The sequence below is a fragment of the Ambystoma mexicanum genome, chromosome 12 (genome assembly GCF_040938575.1).
Source record: "Ambystoma mexicanum isolate Mex_15411 chromosome 12, UKY_AmexF1_1, whole genome shotgun sequence".
In the NCBI taxonomy this organism is placed as follows: domain Eukaryota; kingdom Metazoa; phylum Chordata; class Amphibia; order Caudata; family Ambystomatidae; genus Ambystoma; species Ambystoma mexicanum.
Window position 1 is genome coordinate 286,460,786 of NC_090936.1, and position 24,139 is coordinate 286,484,924.

The window sequence follows — 24,139 nt, forward strand, 5'->3', positions numbered from 1 at the left end:
ACACAGTTTTCACACCACCCTCCCCAAGTGAAAAAGGGGGCAAGGGAGAGGGGAAAGAATGGAAAGGTTCTGGACTTTCAAAGCCTTGGAACACCCAGGAACAGTTAATCACCCAGTCAATGGTAAGAGGGAAAGGGCAATAAACCAAATAAGAGCAAAGACCATACATAGAAATAATACATAGTACAGCACAGTAAGTGCACGGGATAAACAGTGTCCAAAGACCAGTAGGACAACAAGTGTGCATAACATCCAGAGATAGCTTCACTACGCTTCAGGACTTGTTGCTTAGGCACTCTCAATGTTCAATTTCAAAGCTTTGTTTGGTATAAACCTTTAGCAACATTCAATACAGCAATAGGATAAAAAGAGGAATTTATAGACTTTAAAACTGATACTTTCATTGAATAAGAACCGCGATCAGTACAATTTAGATACCTAAAACATATTAAATGTGACATTATAATCCATCTCCTATTAAGACGTTAGAGGAGAGCAAAGCTTGCAGCCTCTATATTTTAAGTCCACTAGCCATCACATTTTACTAATTCTAGATACTACATGGTCTGGCAAACTCATTTCCCACAATCTTCCGTTTTAGGAGCCAAGCTCTGTTCGAGTATCTTGCAGTTGTGAAAATAACCCTGCGGGTTAACTGAGCATATTAAAAACAAGATGGCTTCCTGTGTACCTCGGAAACCCTCATCATTCAATATTGGTTTCAAGAACATACATCTCAATTTCATGGTAATGGGACACATTAGCATATAGTGTACAATTGTTTCATGTGTAGCTCTACACAAGGAACATAAACAAGACCTCAAAGGCGACCATGGCCGGGTATACCTTGCTGTGTGAAGAATCCCTAACCTCAGTCGAACATATGACAACCGTTTGCATGCTGGGTGAATTTCACCCAAAAGCGCTTTACAATTGCCCATCATACTAGTTAGCAAAGACTCTGGACCACTTCTGAGTAAGGCCATTTTAGCTCCCAGATTTTCTCTAGATTTTATTTTTGCATTTTCTTTAAGAATTATTGTAGAGCTCAACGTACAGCCAGTGGGGTTATCCCACAAGGAGCTAGCATCCAAAATGTATAACAATCGCTTTACAACTCTGCAACTCTTAGCCCCCTCCAATAATAAAACGTTTTCCAAGGAATCCTGATACAACTCCAGAATCTAACCCAGTACAGCACCGGGCGATCTGGTTGGCTATAGTGAAAACACCAAGATCTAAAAGTACCACTGAAGTTGGGGCACTTTTTGGCAACAGAATTCCAATGTAGATAGAGATATTGCATTGGCATAACCCCTAAGCTCCAACCCATAGAGAGCTGCTGGCAGAGCTTCCTTTCCATACAGATCAAGGGCCGGAGAAATTACCCATATACCATGGTGGGAGAAAAAGGATTGTATTCCCCCACTATACTTCCCTATACTAATCTCGCCCTTAAGAAGTTGTTCTGTCCCGCCTCTTGATTCTTGGAACCTGGTCGATTTTCCAATACAAAAGCCTGATTACCTTACCTCAATATCCTCTGCCCAATTTTGGAGTTGAGTAAGGATTACTTTTCCAAAGGTTTTTCCAGCGCTGTCAAGCAGCAATATCAGGTGGTAGTTCCATGGGCAATCTCTTCCCCCTTTTTTAATAGATTGGGATTATAGTTGCATTCCTGCAAGATTTTGGGACAGACCCTGAACCTATTACAACATTAAAAACCTTACATAGAGTTGGAGCCCAGATCATCATTTCATCTGTATAGAAATCTATTGGCACAAAATCAGGACCTGTGGCTTTTCTGGCTTTTTGTGAGCTTGTTGGTGCTGCCATCTCATTTGTTGAGATTTGCCATTCCCCATAGGAGTTTGTCTGTATAGAATTAGGATAGGCACACATCCACTCAGAGCAAGAGGACAGCTGAAAGGGAAGTCTCCTTTGTTGTTTTTTTTAAACAAGAGGTAGTTGTCCCTTGACCTGAACATGAAGGTTACATAAAAAAAGATGTGCCGGTAGTGTTCAAATCCTGCCTCTATACTTATTGTTTTTTAGAGTGAGGTAAGAACTGGGGTAAAGAGTTTATAGATCTTAAAGCCGTACATTATTTCACAACTTTCAGTAAGAAGTAGACTGGGCCAGCATCCCCAAAAGGCTTGGCCGATAATGCATAGCATTTTAAAAATGATAAGTCACCCTACAGGGAGCAAATTAACGGTTTCAAGGCCAGATTAATAAGGTACCCAAGTCAAGGCCAAAAGGTATGGCTGAAGTTCATGCCCCATCTAGCTTCAAAAGTTTCAGAGTACCAGCTGGCATGGCCTTTGGCCTTCACCTGGGTACTTTGAGAGACTTAGAGGGATGTTGGGGTTGGGCTGCTGTCATGCCCAATCAGCATTTTGCGTGGGGCATGGTCTAAGTAGATTCAAGAGCTCCAGATGCCCAGTATGATTTGCCTGCAGCCATGTACAGTGAACACTTTGCCTACGGGCCATGACCTTTTCTTAATTCCTGGCCACCCAATGTGCCCACTGGCTAATTTACTATGTTTCTGGAATATTCACATTGGGCGTGACCTCAGAATTGCAACCTTACCCAGTAGATAGTTTGACTGGGACATCCTTTCATCTCACCCAGAACATACTGTGATGCATGTGTACAATAAACACATGCATTTTGGTAATTTTATGGGATTTTTAGTTTCAAGCATAGAGAATGCAAGCTATTTAATAAATGTTGACGCTCTAAGTTAACTTACCGCAAGCACTGCCGCAATCGGTATAGCCGCGTTCATAAATACTGTGGAAAGAAAGTGAATCAATTGTGTTAGATTCCTTTACATACACATATTTCTGCTCATACAAATAGGTCAACAATTTTACAGAACAATTAGCCATAATGTAAAATATGTAAATGGCGAAGTGGATGGTAAGTCAAAGAGTTCAAAACTGTCCATCCAATTCAAAGAACGCGAGACTAAGATTGTAGGGACTTGATTTCAGAAACTATGCATAGGTGAAAGTATAATTCTGAATTGTATTATCAAGTAGAGCAAATATTGCTCTGGCGCAAACCTAGTTTTTACCCTAGTGAAAAAATATATATATATTCTTTCAGTGCATTTCTGTACCGGGGCAATGTTTGCCATGCTGCTAATACAGAACGGTATCAACCTTGCAGATGAAAAGGAAAGGAAAGCACTGCATGCGTTTCTCACCTTAATGTTGAAAGTAAACATGTAGATTATTTGATCTATGCATCCTGTTTTAATTATTTTTTATTGGAATTGGTGTTTTTGTAAAATCAGACAAATACACCTTTCTGGACTTCAATCAACAAACATATACTTATGGGAATATAGATCAAAAATTGTAATGTGTAACACTATCAGAAAAATAAGTGACTCCAACTAATTTATTTTACCAAACTGTGGAAAGAAATATATGCAGTAATAGCAAACATAGAAGCATGACACGTGTTGGTCTATGTTGAAATGTCACAATGTTTTGTCAAGAAGACTAATGTATGAAAAGTTATTAATTTATCAATGTAATACTAAATAAATAAATACAAAATTAAAAAGGGACTCTAATGCAAGCCGGAGCAATGTTTAATATTTACTCAATTAAGACCTACAAGGAGTTGCTTCCCAGCAGTTTGTTACTAATTTACTTATAAGAATCTTATCAGAATCCATTAAGACCTTACCACAATCCTACTTCAAATTTGTAAGACTTTATAAGAATTTAATATATATTAGGATGACATATATGTTTTTAAAATCTTCTTAGCATTGCTCTCAAAATTCCATATGTTTCTCACAAGTTCTTATAAACTACTTATAGGAATCCTGTGAGGCAATTGCATGTGTGACTGTTCCATTTGGTTGTGTGGGAAGAATCGAACATGTGTATTTGAATGAGTTCCTCAAAACACATTGATGATTAAATGTTGTACAGCCCACTCTCCCGAATAATTTCTGCTCTTACTGGAAAGAGATGTGTGAAGAGCAAAAGTTTTGAGACTGGTCAGTTCCTTCATTCTTGTTTCCTCGACACTCGTACAGAAAATATGTTCCCATGCATAGAGTTTTAAAAGCTTGATTCCTTTTAAAATCTCGTTGGTTTTCTTCAACCTCTCCGTAGAGTAGTCCTTGGTGGGGAAAACACATTACAGTTAGTAGGAACAACAATAATCAACAGCATCCAACACAAAGTGGCACTACAATTTCATCAACAGGCAAACAACCTTGGTAAAGAGATTATTTTGGAAAGATGCACTGGTGTGCGAATCACATATTGGCCTTCGACAAATTCTTCTCATTATTCAATGTTCATCAAATAAATTTTAAACCTATCCCGAGCATTAGAGTCTTTGAAAAAAAACAATATTTTAGTAGATTCTTTATTGGACTCACAGATTGAATATATGCTTGAGATCAAATACATGTGCTGATATATTTTGTAATCCATTGGCAGCACCTATCATATTTATTTATTTATTTATTGTTTGCTTCTTAGCCACTTATACAACAAGTAAAATACTGTTACAACGTGCCCACAGGGCAAAGGGAGGGGGACAAGGGAGTGAAGCACATTACTAAACACAATATTTAAGAGCAGAGGTAGGAAAACAGGAAAAAGGACGAAAAAGGACATACCTACTATGCCTTGTAAGTATTCAGAATGTGCAAGTGCAGCAAGGAAGAGGGTAGAGGAGGTAACTGCTGGGGAGCCCGAGCTCATGGTGAGTCACAGATGAAGTGCTAGGATTGTTGAGTGCTACACCGCCTGGAGCCGAGTTAGGTGTAAGTCTGAACCTCCAGAGCGGAAGGTGTGCCAATACAAGGGCTGAGGGTAGACAGGAACTGGGCTGATTGGATGTAGGAGGTCAGGAGCCCCAGGGATGCATAAGGGACCCGGAGACCAATCACAGCAGCTGTGGGATTAGCAGAGGAGAGAGGAAGGGAAGTAGGAGGTAAAGATGAAAGTCTTAAGGAGCTTCCGGAATTTAAGAAAGTCCTGCTCAAGGCGCAGAGGGAGGGGGAAGCTGTTCCATGGGAGGGAGCCAGCTGAGGAAAGCGAACAATCACCTACCCGCTGTTTAGCAAAACAATTAATACACAAAGAGTTGGTGCCAGAGGAACGTAGTGGTCTAGTAGATGGAGAGTATTTAGTAAGATAAAGTTGAAGATAGCATGGTCCTCGGGCACAGATAGCCTTGTGGATGATGCAGAGGGGTTTGAATTCAATCTGTGCAGCAACCGGGAGCCAGTGAAGACTTTCTAGGGCAGGAGAGATGCAGTCCCTGGGCTTAAGGCCAAGGATACATTTTACAGCCCTGTTCTGTATTAGCTGGAGGAGTCGCAGAGTGGAAGATGGTAGATTCAGGAGAAGGCTATTGCAATAGTCAAGCATAATGAGAACCAGTGCTCAACTATCATTGAACCTCTGGGGGAAAGTGAGAAAAGGGAGAATTCCATTGAGAAGAAAGAGCTGAAAGTGGGACTACATGGCAATGTCCAGAGTGTGAGGGAGGAAGGAGGGAGAGAAGTCAAATATGACTCCAAGGTCTTTGGCTTCAGGAGAAGGAGCAAGGGGAGAGCCCAAGGAGGAAGACCAGAGTAAAGGAAAGAAGGAGGGAGCAGGCGTCCCGATGGGAAGGATCTCCATTTTACAAGTAATGAGGCAAAGCTCATTGGCGGTGCACCAGGACTGGATGACAGATAGGCAGTTAGGAATGATGGAGGGTTGAATAGGGTCAGTAGGAACTTTGAAAAAGAGCTCTGTGTCGTCTGCTTAACACTGGAAGTTGGAGGAGAAGGACGAGATGAGGCATGCAAGCAGAGCAAGGTAGATGTTAAAGAGCCAAGGGGAGAGGATAGAGCCCTGGGGGACACCACAAGTGGAGAGTGAAGTAGGAGAGGAGAAGGTGCCCAGGATGACTTGGGAACAGTGGGCAGTAAGGAAGGATGCAGCCAGTCCAGTGCCCATTCGGAGATACCAAGGGTATCGTGGAGCCTTTCAATGAGAATGGAATGGTTGACTGTGTCAAAGGAATAGGAGAGATCGAGAAGGATGAGGACAACTGGGGAGTTGAAGTCCAGAGATGCAAGCAGTCCTTCACAGGTGTTCAGAAGAGCAGTTTCCATGCCCCTCGATGCTCGGAATCCAGATTGATGGTCATGGACACCACTGATAAGTTTGGTGTGTGAGTTGACTTGGGGCAATGCCAGCTTCTCCATCAACTTCCCCAGGAAGGTGGTGATGGAAATAGGGCGGTAGTTATCAGGGCAGATAGGGTCTGCTGAAGGTTTTTTCAGGAGTGGGTGCACAAGGGAGTGCTTAAGGGAGGAGGGGAAAGATCTAGTGTCAAAAGAGTGATTGCAGAAATCAGCAAGTGCAGGGACAAGAGAGGCCATGTTATCCTTGATTGTCCTGGATGAGCAAGGGAAAACCTGTTTAGAAGAGACCTTAATAGAGCACACAACTCTGGTAACTTCTTCAAGAGTGACAGGGGAGAAGGAGAAGGAGGAAGGAGGAGGGTGGGGGCCAAGGGAGGTAAGGAGGTGTGGGATGAACTATTAAATAATTATGAATCAATGGCCATGGTCAAGGTAATCTGGGCAGTTCTTACCAATTCCATAGCACCTATTGCACCTGCCGGCTTTGCTGCATTGCTATTGGCTGCTGCCTTACTACTCCCTCCTGCCCCAGATCCTCACAGTGCTTGGTGCACAGAGCAGGCCCCAAGTGAACGTGAGGAGGGCTCCTGAATAGAAGCTGGTGGAGAGGGTGGGCGTTGAAGTCCATCTGAGGCAGTTCTGTTCCACTGCACAGTATCTGGTCCACTTTGCGGTTCTATTGGCTGCCTGCCCCCTTTCCTGGCCCAGAGCATCATGACAGTTGGCATGAATGGTAGGAGCAAGGTAAGTAGCAGAGGAGAAGCCAGAGGACATGGGAAATGATCAAGACTGTCTTGGACAGCTCCTGCCCATTGAACAACACATTTGTCATATTCCCTGCCAGCACAGCGACCTTCCTGCTTTGCTCCATTTCTGCTGGTTGCTGTCGGCTCTGTCCCCTCCTTGCCAAGATCATCATGGTAGCCGGGCATCGCAGGGTGAGGCAGGTTCCAGAGAGGAAGCCTGAGAACAATAGCGAGAGTCAAAGCAATCTAGAGCAGTCTCACGTGGCTGGGCCACTGTGATCTGCAGGCTATTTAGCATTTTTGTTTCCAGAATGTCTTGTTGTTTCTGACATGGGCTTGACTAAGAAATGTGCTTGCCATTTCTCCCTCCGAGGAAATTTGTCATCGGTCTCTGCATGCCTTTTTCAATGCACTGTTTGTTACATCTCCCCTCAATATCGAAGAAGTAGACAGCAAAGAGGGATCCTTTTTGACCCCTCAATTCTTTATTTGTTCCCCACAAAGCAGCACATACACACGATGCATGAGCACTAATGTATGCATTAGGGTTTGAATACAAATATTGCTTAAATCAAATTAGGGATCTAGTGTTGGAGTCCTCTGGATTTTAGAAGAAGATTAGTGAGCAAAGTAATTTGCAGAAAGGCAGGAGGTGGTGCATATTGGGTCGGGAGGTGTGAGCAAAGATTGGACGGTGGATGAATGTTTCTGAGGGTGATTACAAAGGGAAGAGAATAGGTTTATGAAGTCGGAGGAGTTGGCAGAATTCTGGACACAGGTTAGGGCAGCAAGTAAATTTTTGTGAGCTAGGAGTGAGGAAAGTGTCTGTAATTTTCAACAGCATCGTAGGTCAGATTGCATGTTTGTTTTCAGGGTCTGAATTTTAATCATTATCCAAAGCTTGGGGCTGGGCTGCGAAGAAGCAAATGTGCTAGCAGGATAGCGTTGGTCAAATGGAGTCATAAGTGCTAGTGAAAGTCAGAAAAAGCACACTCAATGGAAGAAGCATGAATGGGAGAAAGAGACAGGAGAGTGGTCCTCACATCATTAAGGTAAGGAGCAAGACAGTCCTCACTCAATTTCCTCTTAGTCATTGAAGAGGGGAGATGAGGAGTAGAAGATGGAGGGGCTTAGATGTTAAAGTGAATAACAGAGTGATCAGAGGGAGGGGGTAAGTAGAAGTTTCGGATGACAAGAGTGAGTTAGAGAGAAAGACAAGGCCATGAGAGTTCCCCTTCCAAAGTTGGTAGGTTGGCCATGGAGGGAGTAGAGGTAGTGGTCAGATAGGAGGGGTTTAGTTCAGGGAAGGTAGCAGCGGGGGGCTTGGGAAGGTTAATGTCCCCCAGCATGACAATAGGGATGGAAGTGGCAAGAAGAAGGGTAAGATCAAGGAAGAAGGAGTTGAGGGGACCAACATTTCGATAGAGAGCCACAACATTGAGAGGAGTTGTAAGGAGAGGTTTTATGGTGGCATTTTCCAAGGAGGAATAGTTGATGTCAGACGGGGGTTGAGGGTGAGTGTTGAGTGCCTTTTTGATAAGGAAGTCCACACCGCTGCCCTTCACAACACATCTGGGATAGAGGGAGAAGGTAGCTGAGTCAGTGTTTAGAGCTGCTAATGTAGCAGAGTTATGAGGGGGATCCATATTTATGTTACAGCAAGAAGTGAAAGTTGATGGTGATAAGAGTCGAAGTGGTCAGTGGCGTAGGAAGACTTGTTGCAGAGGGATTGTGCATTCCAGAGGCCAAGTGAAAGAGTGACAGGAGGTGAGGTAGAGAAGCAGTTGTTGCGCAGTAGGTGAGGGAGATAGATGAGGTTGGAGATCCTGGGAGCAGGGGAGCATCTTATTAAAGGGTTGCAGTGCAGGGGGAAGGAGTAAGATTGGAAGGCCAGAGAATGATACAGAAGTTACAACAAGTTGGGGCTATGAGAGAAGTGAAAGATAAGAGTGAGTAGTAGGGCAAAGGGAGCAAAATCAAGATGCATACAAGAGGGTACAAGAAATAGGCAAGCAAAGACAATGAAGAAAGGGTGCAGCTCACTTCAAGCAAGGATAGGTGCGTGAGCAGAAATGCAAGGGGTACATGGCTGGCTTAGAAGAAGCTAGAGTCATTTCTGAGTTGAGCTATAATGGGGCTATACATAATCAAATGACAGTTCACATGCACAACACAACAGAGTTTCTTGGTCTTTAAGGTAAGAAAAGCTCTGTGGTGAATGAATGTCAAAGGGGGGAAGGATTCTTAGGCGTGGAAGCAGAAGGGTGAGTTTGTTGAAGTCCTGGACACCAGTAGAAGTTCTTCCCTATGCCCTTTCTGTCCTAAACTGGCTCAAAGAGGCAGCTTCCCTTTGCTGCTTTTGGTCCGAGGCTGCAGACACCCAGGATGGATGCCCAGGGGAGACTGAATTAGGGAGGCACTGCATCACATGCTCCACTGGGAGGCAGTCACATTTTTCTAGATGGTTTCTAATCTTGCAGGCAAGGTCCTTGGTGCTGTAGCACCAGGGAGCTCTGTTTAGTAGGTAGGACCCTCAGATAGGGAGCAGGTTCCACGGGCAAAGCAGGATGTGGCCAAGGAGCACAAATAAAAACATGATATTGAAAAATGAACCACCAGTCAGTCACATGTCCCTCTGGGAGACAGTCACAGTGTTCCAGATGGCTTCCACACTTACAGGCAGAGTCCTAGGTGTTGTAGGCCCAAGGAGCTGCATGTATGTAGGCAGGACACTCAAATGGTGCACAGGGTCTTCTGGCAAAGCAGGATGTAGCAAAGGAACAATGTGGCAAAGTCTTCTGGTGGTCACCTGGCTGCACTCAGTAGTTTACAGCTAATTCTGGATTTCAAGTGAGTCAAAAAATCTCATCCCATCATGCAAGGAGTTTGTTCTTGAATGTGGAAAGGAGTGCCAAGGCTTGATCTCCTCTGTGGAATAACCTCAAGCGAGCCTGACAGTCAAATGCTTGTCATGGATTGGATTTTTTGCAAACGATGATTCATTAGACATCTCACCAATCCATCCTTCAATCTGGTGATATACACAAACTGGGGGTGTTGTTTCCTGTCTCTTCCTGGGTCTCTCACCCTTCCATAAGCACATCCAGTGTATCTCATGGGACCCATTCATAAACCTGGGGAGAATGAGGTGTCTTCATCACAGCAACTATGATGCAAGAAAGAAAGTCTTCTTAGTTCTTAGAATCCTTATTCACCAAATTGTACTTGAGGTTCTCCAAATTATAATTAAGTATCTTAAGTAAGCTATCCTCATGAGGCCTACATATGAAGGTATGGCAGTTGTCAATGTGTAACAAAATCTTTGGCATGGTCATTAGTCTCAACATAAACCGGGATCCTTGATCTGTAAGACTTACCTGGTGACATTCCAGCTGAATAAATGAAGACAATTGCTACCGAGAACACATGCTTTAGGCGAATGAGTGCATTGTCTATGATCATTTGAAGCTTCCATTAAAGTGGCAGGAGCATGTTCTTGCTCCGTGTGAGAAGCCACTGTCAAAGGACTAGGGCTTGGAAGGGGAGGCCAGGGAATACTTCCGACATCCACATAGGGTCCAACATCATGCATCGGATATCTCCACACTACCCCATGCCCACCACACCCTGTACCCAAGATTCAGGCTGGGTACTTTGTCACATGGAATACTGCATCCACCCATAATATGTTTGTAATATACTCAGGTGACAGACATGGAGCAGCGGGCTAGTGGGAACCAGGCTCCCTGACAGACTATACATATGAGTGGTGGAATTGCAGAGGGTGTACACAAAGGTGAAGAAAAAGCAGACAGACATCTGGTGGTCCTTTTCTTGACAAAGCGGAAGGGCAATTAAAATGAATAATGTTGATAAAGGAATGAGAGTAGCAAGGGTGGCAACCACTTCATCTTGCCCAATAGTGTTTTGGCTCTAAATGCCAAAGGGTAAAGTAGAATATCACAAAACATGATTTCTCACTGATGACTCCCAACAGGGCTGATAAATGTCTGTGGATGCTTGTGGTCTTGTGCAAAATGGATGTGACCTAGCCATTTGGGCTGGACTGCCCCTTTTGGGGTGGGACCAAGCCTGATTTTCATATGGCCTTTCCCTTCTGTAATGGCTTGGCAGGCTGTAAAAAAAAGTCACCCTAAGTGGATCTTGAGCCTGCTGGGTATATAGACCCAAGCTACTCCAAAGTGATGATACCCAATAAGGCTGAAACATGACTGGGATAACAATCGTGTACGGAAGGTATGTGACCTAGCACTTCGGGCTGGACTGCCCCTTTTGGGGTGGGACAAGCTTGATTTGAATATGGTCTTACCCCTTCTGTAATGGCTTGGAAGGCTAAACAACCATGATCTGATGGGTTGCCCTGAGCTGTGCTCATGGTTAGGATTAATTCAATACCTTCAAGCCAACAACTTTTGATTTTGCTAAACTAGAATATTTCCCATGTCATCTTGAGAGGTATAATGAGGAACCCTTACTAACAAAAGGTATGGACTAGTACCTTCAAGCCAATTGTGCAACCAGCTTTAGGGACAACAATGTACCTCACCACACCATGTTTTCCTATGTTCTTGGTAAATGCTGAGACTAGACGAAAAGGTTAAGCCTGCTTCAGGACATATTCCACAAACATCGACATCAGTCAGAAAAAGAGCAGGTGCCAGGTTAGCAAGGGTAGCATTAAAGAAGATCTTAAGAAGGGAGAGTATCTGGCATCCCAAACATGGGTGTCTCCACCAACATTTAAACAGGGTGATTCCTGAAATGTCATCAGCCATGCCTGCCTGTGGCCATATTTACCATTGCTAGATACAATGCAATTAGCATAATTTGATGAGTATGCCTTGCCATGGTTTCAAATTCATTAAGCGTGAATAAAGAATAAGCGCCCAGTAAATGTTGGATCGAAATGAAAAACACATTAGGAGGATATACATGGTCTCACTAGCATGGACTGCACTTATGTTTAGTAATAATAAAAGAAAATCAAGGCACAACTGCTGTCATAATCAAGTGACTACAACATTCTGTAGGCCATTCTGAACTAAAATACCTCTAATCAAATACAGAATGGTTGTAAGGTTTTTAGTAGCCCACCTTCGACTAGACCCCAGAACCAGCTGTAACTGACAATGTGACAGCATTTCCTTGTGATCACAAAGGCCACTGACAACTTGTGGATGAGCAATCCCAGCATGCACTCCCTCAGCTCTGTTACCTGCACTTGAGCAATTGCCAAAAAACCTCTGGAAGAGTTTGCAGCTAATAAAGATAGCTTTATGGTCACCTTTATAAAAGTCTGAATCTCTACTCTACATATTTCCAAGCAATCCACCTGAGTGAATGTCGGTGACAGAAACCTGGTACAGTGAATATCATGAAAAACGTGGGAGTTTGTATCTGAGAATGTTCTCAGATACCAATCACACTGTTTCCTGTTTTGCAAGGAGAGTATGGCACCATCATTACTCCTTCTTCCGGCTGATAGACGCCATGCATGTTAAAAGCTCTGTGTCTACTCTTTTGGGAAGTACTGTCATTGCTAACAAAACACATTTCTGGAAGAAGGGCTTCAAATTATCTCTTCATACAAAATATGAAGCCACTGCAACTTTCAGCCGAATGCAGATGACGGACTTAAGTCAGCCCCTCAGACTCTTTACACATGCATTTCTCCACTTTTTCTAAAAGACAGAGGGCCTCATTACGAGGTGGGATGTAAGGGAATACCTGCACTTGTAAGGGCACCAGTTCCGGTAATCCCTTACCTCCCTACGACGAGTTCCCTTTGCGGGTCCTTCCTTAACGCCTGGGTTTTGCAGGCGTTAAGGACGGGACCCGCAAAGGGACTCTAGAGCTAATAACGGTACCGCAATTTGTGGTACCGTTATTAGCGCCTTCCCCATTCCCATTGAGCCCTATGGGGGCTCAATGGGAATGGGGAATGGCCCTGGTGAATGGGGAATTACCGGTCCCTCCGACCTCGGAATGGACCGGTAATTGCTCCATTCACCAGGGCGGATTCGGAAGGGTTTTGGAGGCAGCCATTGAGCTAATAGCTCCATGGCTGCCTCGAACCTCGTAATGAGGCCCAATCTCTGTATCACAAAAGTGTTCAGATGATCTGTACATGCTCTTCTATCAGTCATTGTCAGATTGCTGGTAGTAAATATTGCTGGATGGCTGGGAGAGTTATTGATGCTATATCATGTTGACTAGGCTCAGAGCAAAAGAAAATAATACTTTTTTTAAATTAAAACTATTCCTCCCTAAAACCAAGACTGATTCTTCTGTTGAGCATGCCATTTCCCCTGCAGCATGGGTAATCCATCCAGAAATCCATATGCAAATGTAATGTCCATATTTGCGACTGTTTCAAGAGAGTACAGGATCAGCCATTTTCACAGTGGCTCTATCCGATTTGCTATTGTTTATGGTCTCGGTTTGCAGGACATATTTCTTCTTAACAGAGAGGACCTCTTTTTCCCAGCCTTCCTGCCTCCTACCCAAGCTCTCTGGCCTCCTATCATCTGCTCCCAATCCTTCTGCTCTATTATCCAGATTGTCTTCAAATTACCTTGTTCATTGGTCCCCCACAGCCATCTACACTGGCCTTAATTTTACTGGGCATTGATCTCACCCCCCAGCATCTACCTCGGATCTTAGAGAATTCAGGTGTATCTCCATATGCAACAGGAATGAGGATTTGCAGTTGCCCCCCCCATCCCCTTGGGTATGGTTTACACTTCAGCTGTAGGAATTGGGGTGGATTAGTCCTCAGCCATGGGCGGTCAGCCCTCTGCTTGCTACTAACTGACCCCGCCTTATGGGAGGATTCTGATAGCTTCACCATTCTTGAGTTTTAAGAGTTCAGAGCTTGTGATGTGACCGTTTGACAGTTTGTGTTATCTGACTTAGTTCAGTCTCTGCTCATTTCTGCTGTGATTTTAGATAAGATGTATCCACTTGCCCAATACAGCTGAGCATGCAGATGCCCCAGCTCTGAAAGACTTTCTCACACTGATACCCTTAAAGGGACAGGAGCACCTAATCATCCTACAGATGTCATGGTGGGGATAGCAAGGAGAGTCACCCATGCCAACCCGACGATCTGCATTCCCTGGCTCGTAGTGGTGTGCAGCCTCCTTGGTAAACCTAACATTTATCATTAAGGTCAGGCAGGGGACATTGTCACACCACCAATGTTATGAGGAAAAGGGGCTTGTTGGGAGCTCGGGAGGTCTGTTTTCGGGTGAAGGGATCCAGAAAACTACATTTCCCTTGAGGACATGGGGTTTAAGTGTGAACGTGTGCACACACCTTTGCGTGCTATTTAAACTCCTCCCTGGCCCGTGCTGCTTGTTGGTGATTGTTGGCGGAGTGAGAGACATCATGGGCAGAGCTTTGAGGAACCACAGCTTCTTCCTCATCCCTCACAGAGGCACAAACCACATCACAGAGATTGCGGCTTGACTGCTCAAGGCTGGAGCTGAATTGCCCAGGCAGGTGCCGTCCGGCCCCCAGGCCGCAGTTAAGTGCATGCAGGTAGTCAGGGGTTGAAGGGAGGCAACAGGGAAGACTGCATTGTGTTTGATGCCATGTGCGTTACTGCATAACGCTACTATCTCAATTAATTCTAATTAGTGAAAGCCGCGGAGAACTGAGCTGTGCATTTTATTTGATGTCAGGTACATTACGACATAGTGCTATTATCAACATGAACTCTAATCATTGAAAGCCGCAGAGAGCGGATGTTCTGTTCAAGAACGTTTGGGGTGTGAACTAAATTGTCAGGGACTCAATGTGTTGTTTGTTGCTGCATGTTCTTGTCAATTCCAAAAAGGGGCATGTGCCATCGCATACCAGTTGATAAGTGCACCCATTGGCAACAAACACTGCCGGGCAGCAGGAAAAATGGGTGCCCTGGAGACCAGTTGGGGTGCTGTCCGTATATTAAATGTGCTATGGTGATTCTAGCTATGTGTCCTGTTTCATGTTGTGTGCTACTGTTGGTTTAGGAGAAGAAAATATAAGCATGAGAGTGGGACCTAGAGAAGACAGTAAGGGAGACCAGAAGGTTCTAAGGATGTATTAGAGAAGGGGCACTTCATTAATATCAAAAAACGAATGAGCACGGTCAGGTCAATCTCTGCTGAGGAGTAACCACTGCTACACTCTGAGTGGGTGACCCCTTGTGTGGCTGCTCACAGAATTCTCATGAAACTGTTCTTCTGCACAAAAGGGTTTTATTTTGAAGTGCAGTGGTGTAGTAATACACTGGTATTTTTCAAAAAACATAGGACATTCACATTTGAGGACATACAAAGTGTAGTACTTAAATATGAATGATCAAATAGTCAATAATTGAGACATCTACTTGTACCGTTTGTTCATTCTCTATAGGTCCCTTGGGAAGGAAGCTTAGAGAATTCAGTGGAATCATAAAAATGTGGGGGGCCCATAGAGTGTGGGCACAATCAAGAGTTGAACAACAACATATAATACATGTCAACACGACAGTGTTTCAGCCATTTTGCGTGGAGCTAGGTGAGCTCTAATGGTGTAGGCCTTCATCAGGACAGGAGTGTCTTTACGTGTGGAGGGTCCTATGTGGTCGAATCCGATGAGCTTAGTGGCTCAGATTAAGAGGTGGAAGGATCCACTTCTTTAGGATGCAGTCGTCATCTTGTCAGCAGGCGCGGTCATGTCTAAAAACTTTGCATCCTCGACATCCGAGACGTCACACTGCTGCTTCAATGATCTTGGCAGCTGTATGCACTGACAATAGACGTGACCGTGAAAGTATAGAAAATATACCGTGCCTCCTATTGTAATAAACATATTTAATATTGGCCTACGCCAAGCTGCTCGAAAGTTGCTTGCGAAAGAAATCTGTGTTGCAAGCAATGTTCCCTCTAAGCTGTGCGCATGTGCGCTTGCCCTGCTTCCTTGTGGGTACCGCTCAGAAGATTTTTAGCAGCACACACAGACAATTCTCACCTATTCAAAAAGATTTAATAAGGTACAAGCCACAGCAATTACCTGAAAATGTTGTTCTCTTAAAATAAGCAACTAGTCTTGATATTCTGCTAATTTGCATTACACTGCTATGCACCTAAAATCCCTAACAGCAAAATACAACACAAGAGGTTAAAAACTAATATGAAAAACTGGCTCCATGAGCTGAAGAATCTAACCAAGATATGCCTGCACACATTAACCAAATATGTTTCCTCCCCACCCATGACTTGTAAATCTGACTCTACCACACTTTTACCTTAGGACTCTAACTTCTGCCCTACAGTACATTAAGATATTACCGGACAACCTTGACTCTTCCTCTCTTTGCTCTGTGAAAGGTTATCAGGCGTGTACCTACATCCACTTGTTTTATGTTTTTTGTAACACGCGCCAGAATTTCTGTTACTGATCGTGCCTTACCAAAAGCGTCACCCACACTATACATTCTACCTACCAGCTCAAATATCGGATACTGACTGTAAGCAAGCAGGCTTCTTGGATGTGTAACCAAATCCCATACTTCCTCTTCTTTGTACATATGTCACTCAAGTGCTTTGAAGTGGCAACCTTGTAATTTAACGCATTATGAAACTTGAATATTAATTTGCTCTCTAAAGATTTTGAAAAGATAAATGTGATGCTCAGCGTCTCCTACTTTAGCATTACTAACATTACCCTACAAGTAGAGAGCAACATTGCAATATCATTTACCTAGCCTACAAGGGATAATGGGTATGGACTATGCCTGGGATTACTCGTCCATAGTATCAGGGCACCGGATATTCAGACAGGAGAATGCTTTTCACACAATCTGCATCGTTTCCAAGTGTTCAGAGTTCCTTTCGACATAGAGCTTCACACATTATATGGTAACTTACTTCTATACAAAAACAGTTTCGCTGAGCACTTGTGTAATCCTACACAATGATACATGCGTGGGGTATGTTGCAAACAATCTTTAATGCACTGCAAAAGAATTGTGTACATGCAGAGTCATGACATTCTTAAAATGCACATCATATGTTGAGGCATTTAAATATGCCTTGCTTGCAAAGTATTGTGGGTCTGCAAATATCCCCGTGAGTGTTTACTGCTACAGTTCCTCACTTTTTACAGTGCTCTATCTACTCGTGTTGGAGACTAGCACAGGGGCTATCGGTGGAAGCTTCACTCCTTGCAGGTGATGAACAAAGCAGCACATTTCAACGACCAAGTCAGACTTTCGGCAGTACACTGAAAAGAAATGTGTTGCGTGTTTGCTTAAGGATAGGAAATTCTCGTACACATCTAGACAACAGCACCTTCTTTTTCTTTCTTTGCTCAACTGCTGAGGGCTTTTCAATATAACCATGTGTTCTGTGTGTACAGTCTCTAGCATCTCCCTGCATCTTATTTAACTGATCACAAAGAATTACAGAAGAGGAATCCATAGTTACAGAAGAAGGCACTAAATCATTTGTATCTCTGATGAATTGATGTAATTAACTTAAAAGGCATATATGTGTGATTTTCTTCATCAGGGCTCCATAATAAACATCAGTAAGTATCTTGTTTAATTTTATCTAAGCTGTGGTGAGGAAGGATGGGCAAAACTTTACACTGTCATTTCACTCCCTATGTCAGGGGTACAAGCAGGGCTCTAATCAGATTTTGCTTCCTACTTGGAGTCAAATGATTTTTCAGGGAGTAAAAAAGTACTTAGCTTTGCCAATAGGGATACATTCTGCTTATTAAAAGATGTTCTTTCCCCATAAAATTCCTTTTGAGAGCTGGCATTAATATTATTATAGTTCCTTCCTTCCTATGCCACTACTCTACTGGTCGCTAATTCGAAAAAATATCAGTGAAGCGTTGTGGGTTGAAGCAATGATATGTTAATTCTTTCTCGTTTTTGTTAGGCACATTTTCCTTTTTAGGGCGTTAAAATGCATGGTGCATATGTCTCTTCGCTCTAAGGCTGGTGTAATCACTATCCACAGGAGAATGTAATGTGGATAATAAACAGAAGTACAGGAATTTTGGATCATCATATTCTAAGGTGCAGTTATTCTGATGCAATTATCATCCCTGTGCAAATGATTAGAAACATGCTCTCCTGGCCCTTGACTTACTTCATTAAAGTGGCACTTGAACTCTTTCAGCATGTTTTGATACATTGCTTTTGATTGACATTAATCCATTGGCAAATGTATTCTGTCGGAGTTTCTTCACAGCCACATCAGTTATGACAAGAGATATTTGAGAGCCACAAATGCCAGGGACATCATTCGCAGCGGTAACAGGCTGGCAAGCCAGCCTATTCAAGGAGTGGAACCCACCTACCCCAAGCCACCACCAAGAGCCAACCTACCTAACGGTCAATGAACAATAACGCACCAGCCTTGATAAAGACCCCTTGGGTCGAAACACGTGTCGGCTGACCACGGGATTATCAAATCAAGAATCAAAATTCCCTTTTTTGAAAAATCAGAATATAAAGAAACATTTCTTTAAGAATAAATATTGTTTACGCGAGATATCTGGTAACACAACTAAGAGATATTTGTGTTTGTAATACAAATGAGTGATTTTCCAGTGGCATAAAACATAGATGGCCTCATTAAAATTTGGGGCGGTATCCTGGCGTAAATCTGCCACAATACTGTCCAAATGAATTACTGTTACAGCCACTTGGTCCGGAGAAATTTCCGCTGGATTACAACTGATGGTAAAAGTGTAATTCCCCATTCATATTGAGTCCATATTGAGTCCATTGGACTCAATGTGGCTTTTTTGGGCGAATTACTGCAGTGGAAATTCTGACAATTTCGGCATTGAGTTGGGAGGATTTACTGCCAGGATTTTCCTGGAGACAAATCTTCCACCCCAGCCCCGAAATCGTAATTTGGCATAGTGGTGAAGTTGGCGCTGATTGAGTTACCGCCAACTTTACCACTTACTGCCAAACTCCTAACGAGGCCGACATTTTTCTCTGCGCAGAACTACTTATGTAAGGTACTGTGGTAGATATTGAAGTCTTGGACTGGTTGATGAGTTTTCTGTATAATCACATAAGACGTTTTATTTTAGCCTATGTGTTTGGAAAAAGTGTTGTAAGATTTTTAAAGAATTTCAGTGGCTGGGAAGAGGAAATTCCTTTCCAAACTCTCTTCTGCGATGGTAGCACACAAAGTGGCTTATCTCATTAGTCATTTGCGAACATGGAAAATAATGTGCACACAACAGCCAACCGGTTCCGCATATGGAGAAAAATAATTAAAAGGAACATTGGTTGCAAGGTCCTGACCTTAAATCCATGTAGGTCGCCATTTTAGGTCAAACCGCCATTTTAGGATTTGTTGTGTAAAAGTCACCCTGTGAGCTAAAATGGTGGATGATGTCATTGCAGAATACAACATGGCCGTCTTGACCTCTGTACATAGCTAATGTGTAATTTGCCTGCAGGCCACTTGTTGAGGTCATGAAGTGAGACCTTATCCTTCGTTGACCTATGTGTAGAAGGATTACTCATACAATGAAAACGAATCCATGAGCATATGTTGAGACAATGTATTCAAATACTGAACAAAGAACATTTGTTTAACTACATTGTATTAATGTTTAAGAAGGCCTGCATGGAAAACTTTAGAATACACAGCTATTGCATACGCTTGTTGATACATGTATTAAAGGCAAACCAGTTATATGCGGTTATTTGATACTTGGCACGAACCCTAGATCGGTGATATATTAAAATTAATATTAACCCAAAGTGGCGCTGGACATCGCACCCACTAAATGTATAAAAAGCGAATGCATTCTAATGTACAGCGTCTCTCACTGAACACACTGAACCACGCTGGAGTTTGTTGTGTTGTACTGAGGGCCGATAGCTATCTGATTTTGCACTGTTTTTGTAATTGGATTCAGTATAAAGGCCCTCATTACGACCCAGGCGGTAAGTTACCGCCTGGGTCGTACCTTTACCACCATGGCGTAAACTCTGTTTACGCCATGGTGGTTGGCGGACTTACCGCCCCATTCCGAGATTGGCGGGGCGGTAAGTCCCCAATCCCCATTTACCCTTCCCCATTCCCATTTTTGCCCCATAGGGCATAATGGGAGTGGGGAAGGCGTTAATTACGCCACCGTAAATTACGGTGGCGTAATTAACAACATGGTCCCTTAGTGCCATGGATTTTAACACCTGCTAAAAGCAGGTGTTAAATCCTCCATGGCGCTAAGGGACCTCGGAATCAGGCGGTAAGGGTCGGCGCTGTTTACGCTGCCGTAAACCCCTTACCACCTGGGTCCTAATGAGGGCCAAAGTACTTTGTATGTTCCTTTGTAACCCGTGTTCGGTGTATTTCCTTTTGGGGATACTCAGCCTCGATATTTTTTCTCTGTTTTCACACCTGGAACCCGGACCTGGTACCCGGTATGGGGCTAGCCATGCCACTAAAACCGGCATGGATACCTCCATACTCGTAACGAGGCCCATTGTTTTACACATAAAAAATCATTGATACCAAATTTCATTCATACCGACATTAACACTTCATATGAAAAACGTTTTGTGTGTTAGGGGTAGTAAACGAAGTGGTTTGATTGCCTCTTACACATCCACTTTTTAAATACAGTTCTTCTTTTGTTGTTTTTGCAAATTTTATTTAAATAAAAAACTCGTAGAAGGAACAGTGTATCCGTGTTTTTTACACAGCACGCATAGATGTAGCTGGTCGAAAGCTTGTCATTCAAGCTGTCATATTGTCTACACGTGTTTCAGCCACAAATATAAGCATAGAAAGGAAATGTCGATTCAATGAATGAGTGACTACAGGCGTTCAAAGGCGCATTTGGGACAGTATGTGGGCACCATTTCATTTGCATTATCTTCACGGCGCAGCCTGTGATACAAAATGCAAAAAAAAAAACAACCTTCACACTGTTAAAATGAAAGACTGTACTTACCAGGGTGCTTTTCTGAGCTTCCGCCAGCTTTGTAGCTATAAAGTACTGAATCGGTGCAAGCAGGACGATAACAGCAGCGCCAACCAGTGCACTTACATCCAACAGCTTGTAGAGTAGAATCACTCCCATTGTAATCTATGGAAAAAATAGATGTGCAGTAATATGTCTCAATTCAGGTCCATCTAGGCTCATGTTCACTGATGGCAATGTTTAAGAATTGAATATAAGGTTATTGAGAAACCAGACTTGATTAACGGAGAACAAAGGGTCAGACAAAGGAGGGACACAACAATGATCTGTTCACAATCACAACTGTGCATAAGTGGAAGAAGCTATCCTTGCAGCGAAGCCAAGCAGTAGCTAAAGGAATGTGAGCGCTGTTATTTTACCCTAAGTCTGGAAACGAAGGGGCCATTCATAAAGAAAAGGATTTACCTGACTCATTTATAGTATGTGCAAATTATGCTTTATGTGTGGCAATAACCTATTGTGGTATGTGGTTTTCTTGGACACCATGTATAAATATGTGTATAATTCCCAAAGATAGTGCATTTACTCCTTTTTTTCACATTACTGTTTCCTCCCCTACAACTACAATGCCAACATTACACTAACTGGGGCACTTGATCTCACTTTGCCACTTTTGCCTAGATGAAGATTTGCTAATGTTTGTGTGGGAACACACATGGATTTCGTATTTAGACTGACAGAAACATGTTCTTGTGGTAAAGAAAATGCCAGCATGATAAAGGGGGTAATTAATAGAATTCAGCACAGAAGCAGCGCACACGGGCAGCGCAGAGAGGGAGCATGTGCCAGCATGCGCCAGCTGTGTGCGCTAAACAGCATTCTGGCGCATTGCATATTCATGGATTTCCCAAGCCATTTGGAGCCCTGGCACAGCAAAAATACCACAGCACCAGTTACACCCCCCAGTACGCCCCTTGCGCAAGGAAAAGCCATTGAAATCCCCAATACGGCACAAAGGGCCCAGCTAACCCTGGACCAGCTTAAAGGACAGCTACACTGAAATTGCGTGAAAAACTACGCATACCCCGCTGGCGGCAGACAAAACGCGTGAAAGTATACTTGCGCACCCTCTTGAATATGTGTACCCTTCTCACAGCAGTGAAAATGTGTGAAAATGTACGTGCGCACCCCCATCGATAACCGTACCCCGCTCGTGGCAGCCAAAATGTGTGCGAATCAACTCGCGCACCCCTTTGAATATGCGTACTCTGCCTGTGGCAGGTAAATTGGTGGGAAATGTCCCCACTGTGGTGTGGGCTGCCTGCGGGTCAGGGGTGATAGGCTGCCTGCAGGGCATGCCCAGGGGTGTAGGGTGATCCCCTGTGGTGTGGACCGCCTGCGGGTCATAGTCTGGGGTGATGGGCTGCCTGCGGGGCATGCCCAGGGGTGTAGAGTGGTCCCCTGTGGTGTGGGCTGCCTGTGGGTCATGGTCAGGGGTGATGGGCTGCCTGCGGGGCATGCCCAGGGGTGTAGGGGGGTCCCCTGTGGTGTGGGCTGCCTGCAGGTCATGGTCAGGGGTGATGGGCTGCCTGCGGGGCATGCCCAGGGGTGTAGGGTGGTCCTCTGTGGTGTGGGATGTCTGTGGGTCATGGTCTTGGGAGATGGGCTGCCTACGGGGCATGCCCAGGGATGTAGGGTGGTCCCCTGTGGTGTGGGCTGCCTGCCGGTCATGGTCAGGGGTGATGGTCTGCCTGCAGGCCATGGTCTGGGGTAATGGGCTGCCTGTGGGGCATGCACAGGGGTGATGGGCTGCCTGTGGGTCATGGTCTGGGGTGGTGGGCTGCCTGCGGGGCATGCCCAGGGGTGTAGGGTGGTCCCCTGTGGTGTGAGCTGCCTGTGGTTCATGGTCAGGGGTGATGGGCTGCCTGCGGGGCATGCCCAGGGGTGTACGGTGGTCCCCTGTGGTTTGGGCTGCCTGCGGGTCATGGTCTGGGGTGGTGGGCTGCCTGCAGGGCATACCCAGGGGTGATGGGCTGCCTGCGGTCATGGTCTGGGGTGATGGGCTGCCTGCGGGGCATGCCCAGGGGTGTAGGGTGGTCCCCTGTAGTGTGGGCCGCCTGGTGGTCATGGTCAGGGGTGATGGGCTGCCTGTGGAGCATGCCCAGAGGTGTAGGGTAGTCCCCTGTGGTGTGGGATGCCTGCGGGTCATGGTCTGGGGTGATGGGCTGCCTGCGGGGCATGCCCAGGGGTAATGGGCTGCCTGCAGATAAAGGTCTGGGGTGATGGGCTGCCTGCGGGGCATTCCCAGGGGTGTAGGCTAGTCTCCTGTGGTGTGGGCTGCCTGCAGGTCATGGTCTGGGGTGAAGGGGTGCCTGCAAGTCATGGTCAGGTGTGATGGTCGCCTGCGGGTCATGGTTGGGGGTGATGGGCTGCCTGTGGGGCATGCACAGGGGTGATGGGCTGCTTGCAGTTCATGGTCTGGGGTGATGGGCTGCCTGCTGGACATGCCCAGGGGTGTAGGGTGGTTCCCTGTGGTGTGGGCTGTCTGCGGGTCTTGGTCAGGGGTGATGGGCTGCCTGCGGGGCATGTCCAGGGATGTAGGGTGGTCCCCTGTGGTGTGGGCTGCCTGCGTGTCATGGTCTGGGATGATGGGCTGCCTGCGGGGAATGCCCAGGTGTGATGGGCTGCCTGCGGGTCATGGTCTGGGGTGATGGGCTGACTGCGGGGCATGACCAGGGGTGTAGGGTGGTCCCCTGTGGTGTGGGCTGACTGCGGGTCATGGTCTGGGGTGATGGGCTGCCTGTGGGGCATGTCCAAGGATGTAGGGCGGTCCCCTGTGGTGTGAGCTTCCTGGGGGTCATGGTCTGGGGTGATGGGCTACCTGCGGGGCATGCCCAGGGGTGATGGGCTGCCGGAGGGTCATGGTCTGGGGTGATGGGTTGCCTGCGGGGCATGCCCAGGGGTGATGGGCTGCCTGCGGGTCATGGTCTGGGGTGATGGGCTGCCTGCGGGACATGCCCAGGGGTGTAGGGTGGTCCCCTGTGGTGTGGGCTGCCTAGTGGACATGGTCAGGTGTGATGGGCTGCCTGCGGGGCATGCCCAGGATTGTAGGGTGGTCACCTGTGGTGTGGGATGCCTGTGGGTCATGGTCTGGGGTGATGGGCTGCCTGCGGGGCATACCCAGGGGTGATGGGCTGCCTGCAGGTCGAGGTCAGGGGTGATGGGCTGCCTGCGGGGCATGCCCAGGGGT

General features: G+C 45.3%; 1 protein-coding gene across 4 annotated transcripts in view; it reads right to left on the reverse strand.

Annotated features, from left to right (window-relative positions):
• Positions 1-24,139, reverse strand: part of ABCC9 (ATP binding cassette subfamily C member 9) — a 1,387,936-nt gene that overhangs the window by 928,109 nt on the left and 435,688 nt on the right. For all 4 annotated transcript variants that reach the window (XM_069628445.1, XM_069628446.1, XM_069628447.1 and 1 more), the window contains exons 10-12: positions 20,920-21,054; positions 3,990-4,152; positions 2,759-2,799 (exon numbers count right to left, since the gene is read on the reverse strand). In XM_069628445.1, coding sequence (XP_069484546.1) covers positions 2,759-2,799; positions 3,990-4,152; positions 20,920-21,054 — 339 coding nt within the window. The remainder of the gene's footprint in view (positions 1-2,758; positions 2,800-3,989; positions 4,153-20,919; positions 21,055-24,139) is intronic.